This window comes from Enoplosus armatus, chromosome 20 (assembly GCF_043641665.1).
Source record: "Enoplosus armatus isolate fEnoArm2 chromosome 20, fEnoArm2.hap1, whole genome shotgun sequence".
NCBI classification, from domain to species: Eukaryota; Metazoa; Chordata; class Actinopteri; order Centrarchiformes; family Enoplosidae; genus Enoplosus; species Enoplosus armatus.
The window spans coordinates 5,213,266-5,230,444 of NC_092199.1; the positions used below are offsets into that span (position 1 = coordinate 5,213,266).

A 17,179-nucleotide genomic window follows, 5' to 3' on the forward strand; every position below is an offset into this window, starting at 1 on the left:
TGAGGCTGAGATGAACTGTGGGTGAAATTATCAGGACAAAAACAATAAGAATATTAATATATCAACATTACACTTTTATATGAAAACATATATTTCTATTTTAATGTGAATTTTGGTGATGCTAGAGATATGTACAGAGTGGCAATATGTAACACTTATTTATAGTAAACTATTCTCTACGCAAATTCTCTTGATTGTACATTACAACGGGTAATACGCGTTTTCTTCTTAACATTGGCCCTCTGTTCTCGCCGTAGCGCCGTATAAATGCTTCCTTAACCGGAAGTTCCACCCCTTTTCATCCCCTCTCCGGCAGACTGAGTGAGTTTCACGTTCACACACAAACAAACTCACAATCTCAATCATCATCCATCCTCTTAAACTCTAATATTTACATCAACGTGTCTGCTAAATTAAAAGTATTTCTTTTAGCAGCTATATTACGAGATAATGATTTGCTTCCCAACACTTTTCTTCCCGTTGTTATAACCCATAAACTGACACCGTCTTTCTCTGCTCTTCCGCAGCGCTCAGTCCGCTGACACGGCAGCATGGTAAGGACATGTTCTCCTTTAAATACAAGAATGGCAAATGTCTGCTTAGCTGATTAGGTCGTATTTTATGTATGTTGGCATGTCGTAACTTGAAGTGTGTGCTTATGGTGCTGGATCAATCGACAGATATGCTATTAAGCAGCTAGCATTTGTGATTAGCATTAGCTTAATGCTGCTAGCATGGGCCACCCGGCTCTACAGCCTGTTTCTAAGGTTAGATGTGTTCATCAGCCCATAGCAGTGTTAATTAATAATATAATTATGAGATACTGGTGTTAATAACTCCAAAACTAACCATAAAAATGATGGAAGCTGTTCCGAACTGCTGCAGACTTAAGTTATCTGCAGTTAGCTATGAGTGGTTAGCTTAACGTTAGCATGAACCATCTTATTACTTGAATAAAGACATGCTTCTGCCGTCAGCAAGACGTCCAAACATCTCAGGCTGATGTGCTCGTGATGCATCACAGTCTTGCAAGAATAATGATGGACCTAGTGCTGAGTTTCGACTTTCAACAGAAACCTCAGTTCCACCGGTCCCCTAACATCACTTCACTGCTCAGTGTCAATCTGTTGGTCCTGTTTAGTTGTCTGAATATTAATTATGCCTGCTGTTTTTATTTGTAGCCTCGCAAGATTGAAGAAATCAAAGATTTCCTGCTGACAGCCAGGAGGAAGGATGCCAAGTGTAAGTTAAGCTAAACTGTCTCCCCTGAGTTGATGTAAATTAAAATCATGTATGTCTCATATGAGCATGTTTATATGTGGATATGTAGGTTACAACTTGCATGTTTCTTGCCACTGCAGGAAAATCAAACAAGTACATGTGAGCTTTGTTCAAGTTAAACCTGACAATGTTTATGGGTCTGTAATTTCCTATGACGTTTCCAAATAAAAACCATGTGATTTGGCCTTTCTTACAGAAGAAAGGAGACAGTGTTGATTTTGTACTTGAGTTATTACAAGTAATGGCTAGTCTAACCTTGAGCCTGGAGTCACTGCGCAGCATGCCAGCTGAATATGCCAAAATGTGTCTACAGGCAAGCATACAAGTCAAGATATATGGAAAATAAAGTTTCCCATGTTACACTGATAATGGATTAACTTTCTTGGCCTTAAATGGAGCTTTTTTCAAGGAAAAGCCTATTTTTTAATAACAAGCTCTGCATTTCAGAAGTGTATCAGGAGACTCATTTAAAAATGATGGGCCTGTAAAATAAAGCCTTTTGGAAATTGTACAGACACTCACACATCCATCAGTGTCACTGGGAAGTTTTAAATTGTGATTGTAGTCCAAGATGATGTCTCCTGAGTTGAATCTGAACTGGCTTGTCTCCCTCCAGCCGTAAAGATCAAGAAGAACAAGGACAATGTTAAATTCAAGGTGCGCTGCAGCAGGTACCTGTACACCCTGGTCATCACAGACAAGGAGAAGGCTGAGAAGCTCAAGCAGTCCCTGCCCCCAGGTCAGTATGAACAAGAACTCAGCTTATGAAGGCTAAGACAAAACAGTCTGGAAAATGCAGTCTTGGTTCAAAGTGGTTTCTGCATCTACATAAAATATGTACACTTGACTTTGAACATAGTCTTGGATTGTTCTGTTTTTAAGAAGTTTGCATCTTGTTCACCTGGGTTTGATTTAAAGGTACCCTGTGGCGTTCTGGACCACTAGGTGCTAAGGGCATGTTCCTATGAACATCCCTGAATTAATCTCATTTCATGTGCAGAAGGACTGTGTGGTACATTTCTGATGGTTACAACACTAATTGAAGAAAGAATGTGCCCATATTAAAAAGAAAAAAAAAAGCTCAAACTGATGTAAACAGGGTTAGGGTTTTCAGAGCACTCATAAAAACACATTGCAGATGTTTTACAATGTAGGAAATGGATCCGGTATGTTTATTGGGCCTAAGGAACATAACTAGAAGAAAACTGTATAAACTGTAGTTTATAATAAAAACTCAGCTGGGTTTCGTAAGCTTTAGACGTGAAGAGTCCACGGGGGGGTAGATGGTGAGGTCCTCGTGGAAAATGACTGGAAGTTAAAGCACAATTTCAGACAGTTTTTCGAAGTCTCGAGGCTGAAGACCACTGAAGCTCATTCATGAGCAACAGTCAGAATACTGTAAAAATGGTCCAATATGTTAAGGAGAATAGTCTCATATCATTGCAACGTATGCCAAACGAAGGGGAACAGCATTGTATCCGACCGGGCTATGGACGTACACGGTGTATAAAATATTTGAACACCACAGCGGTTGTGATTATCTACTTGGATGGCTTTTTGCATTTAAAGATCACCTGTGAACCCTGGTGCATGTGGGGTTTGGCAGTTGAATCTTTCATTCTGTTAATCTGAATGAGTGTGTGACAGATGTTTCCTCAGATTTTAACTGTTGTATAATTTAGGTGGCTGTTTATACATTATCAAAGTGAAACAATGAAGAGGGTTTGAATAGTGTGTGTGGGCTAAAACTGCATCTGAAAATTATTTTACATTAAATCTTGTAGCTTTTTGAAACATTTGAATCAACTTGCTGGCCATTTTTAGGGTAACTGACTGAAGCCTGTCTGATGCTCAATGAAGGCAAACGTGTATAGTATTTCTCTTAACAAGGGATTCTCAAACGTGTCCATTAGTGAGAAGTCATGACATTCAAGTTTACGCCTACATCCACAAGAGGGGGGGAAATAAGGGTCCCTGTCTTTGCAGGTGTGATGTTTTATGCCAGAATATTTTTCTCACCTGTTTTCTTTCTTTGCAGGTCTGGCTGTGAAGGAGCTGAAGTAAATCCGTGATGTACAGAGAATTGTAATAAAAAATTGGAAAACTCAGTTATTTGTCTGTGGTGTATTTTCATCCCATGATTCAAACATGATGTATTAGAAAAACAGAACTATATCTTAAAGTATTGATCGGGTTTGTGTGAAGTCGCCTTGTTAAAGTAGGACAGGTCATACATGGTGGTTTGCCGTCTTTCAAATACCTGTTAAAGTGAATGCCTTTTTAAATAAATTCCATTTACTCATTTGTCCAGCATATTAATTTGAGCCTCTGTATACTGAACTAGTTCGGCCTCCCACTGTCAAATGTGTGTATTTGTAAAATGTATACAAAAGTGTTTAATTTACGACAGGCTCGTCTGAATAAGCGACAGCGAATTAATCCTGTTACATTGTGTAGCAAGTATATATAAATACAACAAGCATAAAACATGCTATTAAAACATTAGTATATGCATGCTCCTGTCTGGATGCTCATAAAACCAGTGAGGACAGGATCTACATGGTGGGTGAACAGATCTGTGAAACCCCTGTTAACTGGGATGAAATCCAGCAAACAACCAATACTCTGTGGTTTAACTTCACTAGTATAGTTACTGAGTGTCTGCAAATATAAAGACAGCTGCACAGAGACTCGACGCCCTCTATTTTTAAAAGAAAAGTTCCTGTTCTTGGACTCGGACGTCCCCTAAGAGGACAGGCGTTACACCCCTGCTGTAGGTTAAAGTTGTCTGTATCTGCCTCAGTTGGCCACTAGGTGGCAGTGCAGCAGCGAATTCCGCAGAGCGACTAACGGACCGACACTTCAATAAAGAAACATGTCCAGATTAAAATGATATCACTATCACAGTGAGCGTGTGTTGTGTTTACGTTTGAACAGTCTTACCTCAGACAGTCTGGGTGTTTCTAAACTCCTCAGAGGGGCGTCTTTGCGCGCCCCCGTGTCTCCCCATGTCCTATCAGCGCGCGTCCCCGCCGGTGACTGTGTTGTGTGTTTGGAGCGGCTGTCGGTCGGATAGGAGCTGCGGGTCCACACAGACACGGAGACATGGGCGCAGTGTGATTATCTCCTCTTTCATGAAAAAAACAAAATCTCTGTCGGATTCCACTTTGCAACAACAACACTGCTGTCTCTGCAGGACTTCTTGGACGTCTTCTCTCATGTGTGGCTGAGAGTGTGTTTCCACAGACGAGCATGCTTCTATCATTGTCTTTGTTTGATATGAGACGGGATTAAGATCTCCGGCAGCGGACCAAGCGGCTCGCTTTAGTAAAGGGAGGCTAATTTAGGCGTGTTGCCCAACTTTTTTCTCGGGGCAGGGATGTCTTCGGCTCGGGTGGATTACATTGCGCCCTGGTGGACTTACTGGCTTCACAATTTTCCTCATATCAACCTGAGGTTTCAGCCCATTGACAACAGCTTCCAGCCTGAAAATGAGAACTACCAGCAGGTCAGTAGAGGAGGAAGATGGGACATGGGGATTTATCAGGAGCCCAGTTATCAAGAGCACAAGTAAAACAGGGACACAATATGCAATAAGTACCCAATAGTGAGTTTATAATGCTGTTGTGACATGTTGTATCTCTCTTTCTATAATAATCCTTTAATATACCATTTCCCTGTGGTATCACTGAAATCAGTTTATCATCATTATGCTGCCTTCAGATTCAGATTGCATTTTGCATTATTGATGACAAAAGTGGCCCATAATGTCTCTGTGGGTGTCATCCAGTGCACTTCAGTGGTAGACACCTTGAGAGCTATATCCAGTCCCATAGACCAGTGAACCAAGTCAAAAACGCTTGGGTTACTGATGCTACCTGTTTTAGGTGTTGTCAGCCTTTACTCCTCTTTGCAAAAATGCTCTTACACCATTGAGTCACTTGTTTTTTTTTTCAGTGAATATTACAGAAATGCTGTTTGCCACCAGAGACAGAACATGCACATCTTGTAAATGCTGCGTTCAATCGGCCTTGTTAACAGTTTTCATTTATTTTAAAGTGAGAATGATAAGTTGTCTTTGTGTCTGTTGGACAGACACAGAGAGAGGACCAGGAAGCACACACTTGTGGGTGAGTCTTGGCAGAGATGTGTTTCACCCATGGGAGTGAAACAGTGGTTCCTATCTAACTCCAGAGGCGGTGACAGGACTGTTTCACACAGTTTTGAAGCGGGCTGGGATCAACGTTGGATGACTAATGACCTGCATGTGAACACATGTCAAGTCCTATGAATGTTTTATTATTTCAAGGTTACAGCTCAGCCTCTGCCAGTGCACGTAGGTACATCATGCTGAGAATATATGACATTAAAGTTAATCGCTGCAGCGTTGTAGCACAGTGGTTTTCAGGTTGAGGTCAGGGGACCTTCGGGGTCGTAGGGAGTCGGAGAGGGGCCTCATAAAGATGTGGAAAGGGACAGACAGCGGAAGAATTAGTTGTGGGAAATACTGCAACATATAAATGTGTGTTTTCAGTCAAATGTAAAAGAAAGATGAAGGATAAACCTGCAGAAATCAGTTAAGTTTAGACTCATAATGCCTGGAGGAGAGGAAGGACACCATGCACTAGTATCACAAAAGACTACAGTGTCAGATATCACTTGATAGTACTTTACAATCACTCCTTCACTTTTTCCACCATCGACTGTACAAAAATATGGCCAACAGGGTGGAGCTGAGGTGGGGCAAGCAAGCAGCAACTGCTTTGATAAGCTTTAGTAATGTCAGTTACACTGTAAAACCTAGCTGAAGTATGCCAACATTAGCCACCATAAGCTACTGGTCATACCAGACCAAGTAAGACTGCAGCAGTTAAACCCCTGTGTCCTCATATATATAAAAACTCCTTTTTCACAGACGGTATTTTGACTTGTCATAGCAGGAAAAGCACAGTATAATAACAATATACTGAACACAATGTTACTTTCCTTTTAGCTCATTTTTGGGACTCACCCACCTACGAGCATGTGGCCCTCAGCTGCTAAATGCTCCATCATGTCCGGAGGCTAGCCAATCACAGCACAGTAGGTTGTTACTTATCACAAAATGGTCATTGGGAAATAACATGAGCAGGTAGCTCACGTTAGCTACAAAGATTGTAAGCTGTCTTAGTGTCTGTGGCCCAATACCATCGTAAACCACTGGCCTCAACATTAGCTGCGATGCTACCTTTTGCTTTTAGCTCCTTTTAGTGCTGAGAGACGGAGAGAGAAGTGAAGGAGATTTTTTCTTCTCGTGCTGCCAGTTTCCATTCTCCGTGGCACAGTGGAAGTAGAGCCGGGGCCACGGGGTGTGGGGAGGCAGGGTGGTGGAGTCTCAGCAGGAGAGCAGCACTTCCTCCTCCTGAAAAGACTGTCAGCCACAGGCAGGCTCTCAAATCAGGGGTGGGAAACCCCCATCATCGCAACCGTCAACTTCTCTTGTTCTCTATAACTTGTTTCTCTCACTACCTCTTCTCTGACACAGCCATGCTCTCTTTTATCTGTCTTCCACAGATATAGGTCAAGCCCTTCATGCTCCCACGTTGTAGCACAACTTTGTGCAAAGCACCAAAGCTAATGACACAATTTCAAGCTGATGCAAGGACTATTTAGGCCATTACATTCCCTGTCCTTTGTGGGCTGGCGAGCTTAATTCTGATCACCACCTTCTCTTTTTGGATTGCATTAGTAGCAGTGATAATATGCTGTATATGCAATGAAGGGATGCAGATCTGAGAAAACAGGTGATGTATTGCCCCCTGGATGCACTTGCATAGTTGTGAATTATACGTGAATTATTCAGGGCTGGTGTTAATGCTGCTAATGAAGTGACTCATATCATGTATAATCAGTTTCATATGGTGAGCATATTGTTGGTGCTAGTAGCAGTACTGTAAGGCAGTAAAACTTCTATTTGTATTGTTTTGTTTTGTAATGCTGCAAAGCATTAAAACATTCATTCACTGAGGTGAATGAATGTTTTATCCAGGTTCTTTCTGCGCTGGGATGATTAACAGCCTTGCAACTGATATATTTGCAGCGTTTAGTAGTAAAGAATTCAGCTTAACGAAACAAAAATTAAGCTTTATAATCGAGCCGTGTGTAATGATAGCCACTCTTTTGTAAATGGATTTCTGTATCGATGTTTAGATGTCTGCTGCTGCGGAGAGTATCGAGCAGCCATGCCTTTTTAGAGGAAGTGTAATTGGCTGGTTGTAGTGTGGGCAATCCTGGTGAATTCCTTTTGTTGGCTTTGGGCCAATGAATGTGATGGAATGCAAGGGGTTGTGATCTTCCACTGTTCTTTGTCTACATGTGTTAGTGAGTGTGTGTGTGTGTGTGTGTGTGTGTGGTAGTAGGTTCCTCACTCGCTGTTGGACACTGGTATTGTTAGCAATGGAATTTCCATCAGCTGAATCACCTGACTTGGAGTTCTTCCTCTAATTTCTGTCTACTGACAATAAGCAAGCTATTCTTCTTTATCTCACAGTCACGTAGTTTTGGACAATCTCATCCAGTGCTGCTCAAAACCGCAGAGTAAAGGGTTCTGTATGCTTGAAACGAACTACAGTAGGTCATACGACTTGTTGTCTGACTACTGCTGAAGGTGTTTGTGTCTGTGCATGAAGTCTGCCTTTATAGCTGCATCACACTGCCTCCCTGTGTCTCTCTAAGAGCTCAGGACAGTCTCTCCTCGAAGGAATACACATGAAAAGTGACGAAATGTCTGTGGAGAGAGGCCTACTTCCACTCCTCCACCTGACCAATCCCTGTGTGAAGTAAACATGATAATTGTCTGTTTGGGAAAGTTATGAAGATTGTCAGACACAGACTCGTCCACTCCGATTCCGCTATTGAAAAAGGGGTTTCAGGAAGATGTTAGAAGATCCGATAAGCACTTTGATTTAAGCGTGCCAAGGCCTTTACTGACACGCCATCGTTGTTGATGATTGCTTCGGGGACGCACATGCTCCTCAGATACTCTGCTGATCTCCTCAGCGATCACTCAGCCCTCCTCAGCCAGGTCTTTCTGATGTGTTAAATAGTATTTCTCTGCTCCTCGTCTCCCTGCCCCGAGGCCTGGAGGAAAGCAAACATTTAAAACTGAAAAAGCTCACCCAAAAATAGGACAAGGGCATGGTTTTTCTAAGATTTATGTGTGTGTGTGCCCGTGTGTGTGTGTGTTGTGTATTGAGCCAGACATCATGTGTAGGTCAGCAGGTCCTTGTGCTTCTGACTTCTCCTCCCATTTCCTGCTTTGTGTCCATCACATGTAGTGCTGTTCCTCATGCCCATCCAGCCGAGGCACGCTGACACTATCCGAGCAGCCGGGGTCACGACGTTAAACTGGTGAATTTGTAGTTATTATAAAGCGTCTGAGTGACATAATGTTAGAATGTAATGCTGAGACAACAAGTAATAGGGAACAAGGGGGAAATGTGCATTACAGTGTTTCTGCTTCTGTTTGCTTCATGGTGTGTTTATGTTGTGGGTGTCAGTCATTTTGGCCTCTGAGTCGGCAAGCAGTGTTATTGCTATTATCAGGGCCAGCTCCGCTTTTAATTTAGGGGAAAATGTTTACTCACAGTGATGTATCTTATACTAATGAGGTCCTTTTGATGAAAGACAATACAACCACTATTCAGAGGTCATAGCTGGCCCGTTTTTTTTTTTACGATCATTAAATATTTTCCTATTATTATCTGTGGTTGACACAGTAATTACTGTAAAGATTGTGGATGTATACTCAATGCATGCTCAGTCAAGCACAAGAAATATCAAAACACGTGTTGTTACGCTATTGCTGAAGGGAAATGTGCCATGTTCTGTACTCTCAGTGCTAAAACATGGAGCTGCTGTAGTGTAGTGTGCTTTATGTCCTGAACGTTAGAAAGAATGCAAAGCTTTTGTATTTTAAGGTAGAGATTTATCATGTTCGTGCTTGTGCTTGATGCAACTTCAGGTTTATAGAACTGACAGCATTAGATACTCAGTAAGTGCAGAGTTTATTGCAAAAATTAATCAGTTTTATTACCTTAGATTTCACACTTCCTGTGTATAATTACAGACGATTAAAGCACATTTGTCTGTCCCCCAGCACAGGAGAACGAAGACTTAATAGCGGCACAATTTGTCCTTGACGGAGCAGCATCCACTTTTCTTGTCTCCTCCACTGATCATTTTAATGTCCAACTCAGACAAGTTTCTGTTGAAAGCTTTTATCTTGCTATTACCGTGCATGGCCTAGAATGATACGGGATAAATGAACAAGCCACAGACATACTATTCAATTACAGGAGCAAACACACACTCTTAACACACTTGATCTTTCTGCTTCAGTGGCTCTTCTTACAGTGATTCCTCGGGAACAGTGTTCCACCCGGGTGCATGTAAACAGCCTCCTCCTCCTCCAGACCTTTCTGTTTCTTCTGTTGTCTTTGTTTTCCCCGTTTCTTGCTCTCTCACTCATTTTTCTGCGGTCATCAGCATTTCCTTCCCCTTCCCCTCTTTGTTTATTGATGTTAGACCTTCCTATATCTAAATGGATGTGCTATTGTGTGAGAGCCGCTCAGGTGTGGAAGCCTGAGAGAATATGTGTGAAGTCATGAGGATAAAATATGTATTTTCCCATTTTTTGAAAAAGATAATGTTCTTCAAGTGATGCACTTACTTTGATTGCACTGCAGCCATGATTTCCTACTTAAATTACGTTTTTATTTCATTTGTTACATTTGGAAATATTCCTCATTTTGTGATCTCAAATATTTGATTGTGTCTTTGCAGCAGCCCATCGTCACATAATGCTGTTTGTTACAAGCAGTTTCTTTCTGATTTTACAACTGAATGCATACGCTGTTGTCTTAGCTGTGTTTAGTGTGTGTGGTAGAAAATGGAGCATGATGCATACCAAGGGCTGAACTATCACAACCACTCTTGATTGCATTGGATATTTACCAGCTCCTATTGACTCCTCCTCTGGAAAATCAATCTTAAATCTGTTATTCTTGATTTCCACGCCGCTTGTCCCACCTCAGCCTCTCTCCGTTTGTGTGAATGACTGGGTAACCTTATTGTTAAAACAGTGATTCACCTCAGCTCAGCCTCCGCAGCAGTCATGATGTCTTCTTTTTTTTTCTCACGCAGCCACTACTTAGTCCTCGTTTGTGTCATGCATACACACAGAAAGACGCACTCACCAGTGTCGCCTCTGGCTCTCCAGAAGGTCATTAACCCCAATCTGTCTCGATAGTGCTTGAAGCCAGTGATTAGCATCACCTGATTGGCTAGATTGTATGGCCAAGGTCTGTACTAATAAAGCATTATGACCATCCCTCATGCTGATCTTACAACATTTAAACAGGATATGGCAGCACTGAATTGCTATCCATGGTGCTGCAGGGTTTATGATTGTTTGTGTCATGATTTTAGTTGGTGATGAAGAGCACAATGAGAATCTTCAGCAAGTCAGATCAAATGCATGTACCCACCAAAGCTGCGTGAACTGGGACAAGTGGATTCACGCAGCCACATTCCCCCTCCAGCAGAAACAACAATGAAAGTCTGCTCTTCCTTGGAAGTTGGAGGGGGTTGGGTGTCCTTTGTTGTGGGGGTGTAGCATCAAAATCACGACCCCTGACTCCCCTGAGGGAAGGGTTTGGGCTTTGGGTTCACAGAGGGTGTCAAGGAAATAGGGAGATAACACACTTCACCGCACTCTAAAGATGTCCCAGTAAGCATGGCCTCCACAGAGGCAGTTACTTGACAGAGATTCATGAAGGTTGTTCAGAAAAACAGGAATAAGCCAAACATTTCTCTTTACCAAAAAGCTGAGAAGAAAATCTTAGGAAATGAGCAAGCACTACACCTCACAAAGCTCCTGAGACCTTCAGTTTGTAAAGGCAACAAGGCAGTGCAGCGTAACAGATTTAAAGGATCCTTTAGCAACAACGCCCCTTCTTCCTCCCTCTTCCTCCTCCTCTCATCCATAACTCATGGGTCGCTTTGCTGGGACTTAATGGCATCCCAGCTGTGAACATGGGCAGGCCCAGCCGAGTGCACTCTGCCGTAAAGAGCCCTGGTCCCTGGGGCGTTCACCCGAGTGTCAGAGTGGGACAGGCAGCAGCGTGGGGGAAGACAGTGAGCCGGACTGCTCCATTGATCTTTGGGGAGGGGGGCATTTCTTCACTGTGATGCCATTTCTCAAGGAGCTCTGCAGCCTACATTCAACCCTTCATCATACAAATTCATTATGTAAGTGTTGTATTACACTGTGCAGCAAGTTAAATGTATCAAAGAAGGAAACATCAGAGGAATAACTTCACTATAAGCTTTCTTAAAGGAATCTGCCTTCTGTCTATTTTTGCTCTTTAAAGGGGAACTCCAACACATGAAGATCAGTTTATCATCATGTACTGAAAGCGGTCTTACAAAGTCTCCTGTGGCTCTGGGGGAGCTTTGTTAAGTCTGAGAAAATAACTCTGATCACGTCATCAGGGTTATCTCAACTCCAGCTTGGGGATTTTAAATTTCAGTGGAAACCCAGTGTTACAAACTGGGGGCGAGGGATTTGAGTGGTTAACAAAAAGTTCCAGTATGGGAATTGTAGGATCCAGTATTTTTGGAGCTTTACTCACACTGCAAGTCCTCCAACTTTATGGACGTTCAATTCTAAATCAGAGAGAGAATTACAATAGTTAAAAGATAGGTATAATGCTAAAACCATCTCTACTGATTTCTAATAGCACGAAGAGGCTCCTGCTGCTCACTAGTCTTTGACTTTTAAGGTGGAATTTCTTTCTTTGCCCATGTCTTCTTCCCTGTCTAACTGACCTGACACCCGTTTAACCCCTATCATGTTGCAGGAATGTCACTGTCCATTCAGGCCACCTACACACACACACGCACACACACACACACACACACACACACACACACACATATATATTGTACATGAGTGCACACTGTGCCTGGAGACCTTCTCCACCTCCGCACAGCTGTCTGCCACCTGCTGTGGAGAAGCCATGCTTGCGGAAGACACTTCGTGGCGCTTAGCGTGCATTTAGCACCACTCCAAGCTTGTGGAATTCCTCTGTTACATGCCTTACTCCTGCTCAGCAGATGCACTGTAACAGATGGAGGTCCTTTCCATCCCTATGTATTAATTATGGTCACTACATGTGTATTAAAAATTGATTTTTAATGGGCCCTCAGCATAAGGCACGAATTATATACCACTCAGACTCTTGTTAGTTTGCATCTGCCTTGACATACAGCACATCGTCCATCTCCTCTGTTTTCTGTCTCTTTCCATTCTGCTCCAATAAAGCACCTTTATTTTTTAACAGCGGAGTGCTCATCATGAGGTTATATCCAGGTCGGAGTTACTGGGTAAAACATGCCATACATGGACACTGAACATTTGAAAACAGTTGGAAAAGTTGTGTGACTGTGAAGCTTTAAATATGGACTTATTTAAATGAGGCTTTTGTATTGGATTTAGCACTAAAATGATTAGTACTTCAATCAATTATCAATCAGTCAATCGATTGACAGAAGAATGGCAATTATAATCAATTAATTGTTGGATTTCTTACATTTTATAGCTCTATTAATTGAAAAAAATCAAAGATTAGAATAATAATTACTTGTAGCCCTAATTGGATTACATTGGATGTACTTCATGAACTGGCAGCTTTGCATTTTGTAAAGTTCACACAGGGGCCACATGAATATTTGGGAGTCACAGATGGCTCAAAAGTTCCTTTATAAGATATTCCTTTTTTTTTTTTAACTTTCAGAGTTCACTTATGTGTCATCCCTTAGACGTCCTGTGGGCCAGAGCACACGGCTGATTTGTCTCGTCACGCACTCGTGTGTTTTTTTCATTTTTTGTACGTTACGTACAACAATGAGATTCTTAGGTTTGCTCACTATTTTGGGAAAATCGTAGCATTATGCAACGTTCCAGCCTCGGGGCGAAACCATCTACAATGGGCTTGTAATAGGAGAGAAACTGGGCCGTGCTCTGAGTAATAAAGAGTCTGTCTGAGGTAGCCATGTGGATGAGGTAGCTGTGTCTTTGTCTTCCCTTTACCGACACGTGCGAACACACACTTTGTCATTCGTTTCCTTCTTTTTCTCTTTCACACTTTCTCATCCACACCCTGCCGTCTCACTCTTTTCATTAACTACAATATTCCCTCCATCACTCTGTCACCCTCTCTTCCTATTTCTCTTTTTTTTCTCCCTCCCCCTCCACATCTCAGGGATTGCCTTTCCGCTCAGCTAGATCTTCCTTCCTTTTCTTTCCTGTGTCATTGCCTCCAGCCTCATGCTCACCCCACCCCCTGTCTATAGGGACAATCGGGAGGAAACAAAACAGAGAAAACAGTGGAGTGGGTCTCTTGAGTTAGGAATGAGTAAGTAAGGAGAAGGGTGTTAACATATGGAGTCTGCTTTTATGGGAAACTACTTAGATTTAATTTAGGTAGCAGTTAAGTGGTCAGACCTGCCAATTTGATTTTTACCAAAGAGCGAATGTGTGCACACTCTGGTCGGTAAAAGATAAATGGTGTTTTTAAACTTAATGGAAGGTTGGAGCACTTGGGAAGGGATGGCTCCAGGATGGGGTTGTGGTGTTGTGTGTGTGCGTGTCTTCGTGCACGTTCAGTCTCTGTGTGCGACCTTCCACTGAATGGATGCTACATAATTCAGAAGCCATTATTTTTGAGCCCTACAACGAAGAAGAAAGGACAGTAGATAGAGAGAGTGATAGACGGAAAGAAAGTGGAGAGCGTTGTCTTGGCCATAACTGCTTTAAAAGCAACCTTGGAATAAATGTTTCTCCCAAAAAGAATAGATTTGTGAGTTCCCTTTTAAGCCCCATGCAATTCTTTAATTATACAATGAGTTTTGAGTGGGCCCAAACAAATGTGCCACTAAAAGATAATATAAACCAAAAGTTTATTCCTTCGATGGTCCATGTGAGCCCTAAGGAGCCCCAGCCAGGACCCTGAACTGTCTTCCATTTTCCTCCCTGGTTCTCCCCCTTCTGCCACATTCCCCCCTTTCTGTGCACTGCCTGGCTGCAGGGGAATCACAAGACAGAGGCATGGCAATTCAAGCAGGCCTGTCACATGCTGCTTTAATTCTAATAGGCTGTGGTAATTCGCCCTTTCACTCATCCTCCCTCCCTGTCGCAAGGGCACCAAACTAACCTGCACGTTACCATGACGATAAGAGCCACTGGGTGGCCCAGGGTTTCGACCCCCCCACCCCACCCCACTCCCTTTTCTTCACTGTCAAACAATCTGAGGCCCCATCCCCCCCAACGTTCATATTATCCACCTGCGCCCCACATCTCCTCTCATTTACTTTGTTCAACTCAATTACACCTAGTTTACGCCGACTCTCATCACTCGATAAACCCCACCCCGCCCCTCAGAACGAGACAAGGAGCTTCTCCCTCGGTCTCTTTGTCTCACCTTGGTGCACACTGCCATACATCTGTCTGAGCACACCCATTAACGCATTTACAATCCCATCTCTTAAACTGCGGCGCTACATTTCCGCTCATTTCCACACCAATTTGATGGGGCACTGGAGAATATGAGGAAGTCGAAGGGTCAGTGAGTGGAGATTGCCCCGTCCTTCCTTTGACACCTCTTCTGCATTTTCTTTATTCCTTTTTTTTTTTGTCAGCAGATGTGCAGCCTTCTACATGAAAGGCATGTAGCCGTGAAATGGGACAAGATGAGGCACCTCACCCCAACAGATGGAGCTAGGGAGAGGAGCGAGAGTAGAAAGAAAGACTGTGTTCAGGGGGAAGGAAGCAAATGATAAAAACAACGATTCATGGCGTAGAAAGTGCAAAATGAGTGAACGCACACAATAATGATATCTGTATATATCTTGCAGTTGTATTTTTGCTGTTTTATTAGCAAAGTCTACGGAGGGGGGGTGGGGGGGGTGGGCTGTGTCAGATGATATAAACAGCTGTTTTGAGGTTTCTGGAGGATTTTTCAGTTTGCGCTTTACCTGGCTCTTTTATAGCAGTCGTTGACATAATCCAGCAGATTCTTCCATTTTTGAATTTTAATCCTACTACTTGACTTGTGGGACACATAACATCACAGCATGAGAACAGATGGCTCAGCACCAAAAAGATTTCAGACAAACTAAAAAGGAAGAGTAAAGGGGGAAAAAAAAAAGAAAAAGAGAGGGACCGAGCTTGAATAAACCCATCTGCTCACAGATGGATGCAGAATTCATTTGAGGCTGTTAGGACAGTCTTGTTGCTATTTTTGTCACGGCACTCACATCTCTCACAGAAGGTGGTATGGGGGCTAAAGAAGGAATGAAAGGGAGAAGTAGATGCAGAGATGGATGAGGAGGCGTCTGCTCTCCTGCTGGAGACTGTGGATGCAGCTGGCCTTGTTTGTGGGGTTGGTGCAGACAAACTCATATTGTGGTTTTTTTTTGTGTGTGTCTTAATACCGCACTAGTCACAGTGACTGTTGACTATAGTTTGAAATTGTTTGTTTGGAGTCACAGAACATCCTCAGCCTACATCATGATGCTCTGCTAATAGAGAGACATTTAGCAGAGGACAAAGGGATCGGCTTTGTAACGGCTTTTTATATGATGAATTGCCTTTTTGAGATTTGGTACAGTGGGACAAATGAAATAAAAAAAACAACCTGTTCATTATCATTAGAACAAACACTATAAAGGCATTAATTCGTCTGTGGTCATTCGCGTGGTCCGGTGCTTCATGCTAACACGGTATGTTAGCTTAAATTATCACAGGGAGCTAGCATTGTCATATTAGCACATACTATAAGAACGTCTTAAAGGCTAATTGGTTATTTGTATTGAAATACTGTATCTCTTGGCCACGTGAGGGTAGAATAACTCCAAAACAATCTGACAAACACAGAACTTGACATATTATTGCTATGGCTAACATGTTACGGCTAATGTGTTAGCAAACAGTTGCCTATTTACAAATCCAGCAGACACAGAGCAGCATTAGCATTCATTTTGAGTTGTGTTTCTGTTAAGATTCACTTGTTTTGCTCTTCACTAAATCCTGGGAAAAGATATCTGTGTCATAGCTGCTAGTTGTAGTTTGTACTAACAAAACAATTAGTTAAAAGACACTAAAAAGCCAGGTAAAAGACAAAAAAGGTATCATTACTCAAGGATACTCAATGCAGGTATTGTTTTGTGTATGCATGCAAACACGACCAGCTTCGGCATCAAAACACTGTTTACACATTAATAGTAATAGTAATAATGATCCAATAATATAACATTCTTGATACAGCCATTCTTCTGTGTAATGAGTAATTTTACTTTTGATACTTCAGTACATTTTGCTTATGTGTAAGTATTTTTACATGGTGATGCTGCATGCATTTTAATGTACAGCACAATTTGTAATTAAATGTGCTACATACATGTATATAATATAAAACTGCATTGTTTTGTCTTTAACAGGTAACTGAATCAACAGACACATTTCCCAAAAACTATGTTACATAAAACTTGCTGGGAAGCATTAGTCATAAGTGACCCATTTCAGGTCAAAGTGGTTGTTCGTAGCTTAAAGCAAAACATGAGCTGATACCACTTTTTGTTTCTGACTCCCCCTTCCCTCTCTCTCTCCGTAGTCTCTCATATTCCTGGGCTGTGTGGCGGCTGCAGGGCTCGGCCTCAACCTGCTATGTCTGGCCATCTACCTGAGCTGCTTGTGCTGCTGCCGCAAAGACGAGGAGGAGGAGAGCAAGAAGCCCAACTCCTGCTGCGTCACCTGGTCCGCCGTCGCTGCCGGCCTCATCACATGGTGAGAGAATCA

General features: G+C 42.4%; 2 protein-coding genes across 3 annotated transcripts in view; both read left to right on the top strand.

Moving 5' to 3' along the window:
* The first annotated feature begins 292 nt into the window (after positions 1-292).
* Positions 293-3,389, top strand: rpl38 (ribosomal protein L38). Its single transcript, XM_070927110.1, has 5 exons — positions 293-321; positions 528-554; positions 1,182-1,242; positions 1,898-2,020; positions 3,320-3,389. Exons 2-5 carry the CDS (start codon positions 552-554, stop codon positions 3,343-3,345), a joined length of 213 nt encoding a protein of 70 aa, XP_070783211.1. The 5' UTR covers positions 293-321; positions 528-551; the 3' UTR covers positions 3,346-3,389.
* Positions 3,390-4,365: 976 nt separating this feature from the next.
* The window catches only part of ttyh2 (tweety family member 2), a 51,718-nt gene continuing 38,904 nt past the window's right edge, over positions 4,366-17,179 (top strand). For both annotated transcript variants that reach the window (XM_070926758.1, XM_070926757.1), the window contains exons 1-2: positions 4,366-4,789; positions 16,995-17,167. In XM_070926758.1, coding sequence (XP_070782859.1) covers positions 4,661-4,789; positions 16,995-17,167 — 302 coding nt within the window. In that variant the 5' untranslated portion in view covers positions 4,366-4,660. The remainder of the gene's footprint in view (positions 4,790-16,994; positions 17,168-17,179) is intronic.

What these genes read in the sequence shown, in the direction of transcription:
- rpl38 (XM_070927110.1), top strand. An exon ending in CAGGAGGAAGGATGCCAAGT is followed by an intron (nt 1,243 to 1,897) that starts GTAAGTTAAGCT and finishes GTCTCCCTCCAG; the next exon opens with CCGTAAAGATCAAGAAGAAC. An exon ending in CAAGCAGTCCCTGCCCCCAG is followed by an intron (nt 2,021 to 3,319) that starts GTCAGTATGAAC and finishes CTTTCTTTGCAG; the next exon opens with GTCTGGCTGTGAAGGAGCTG.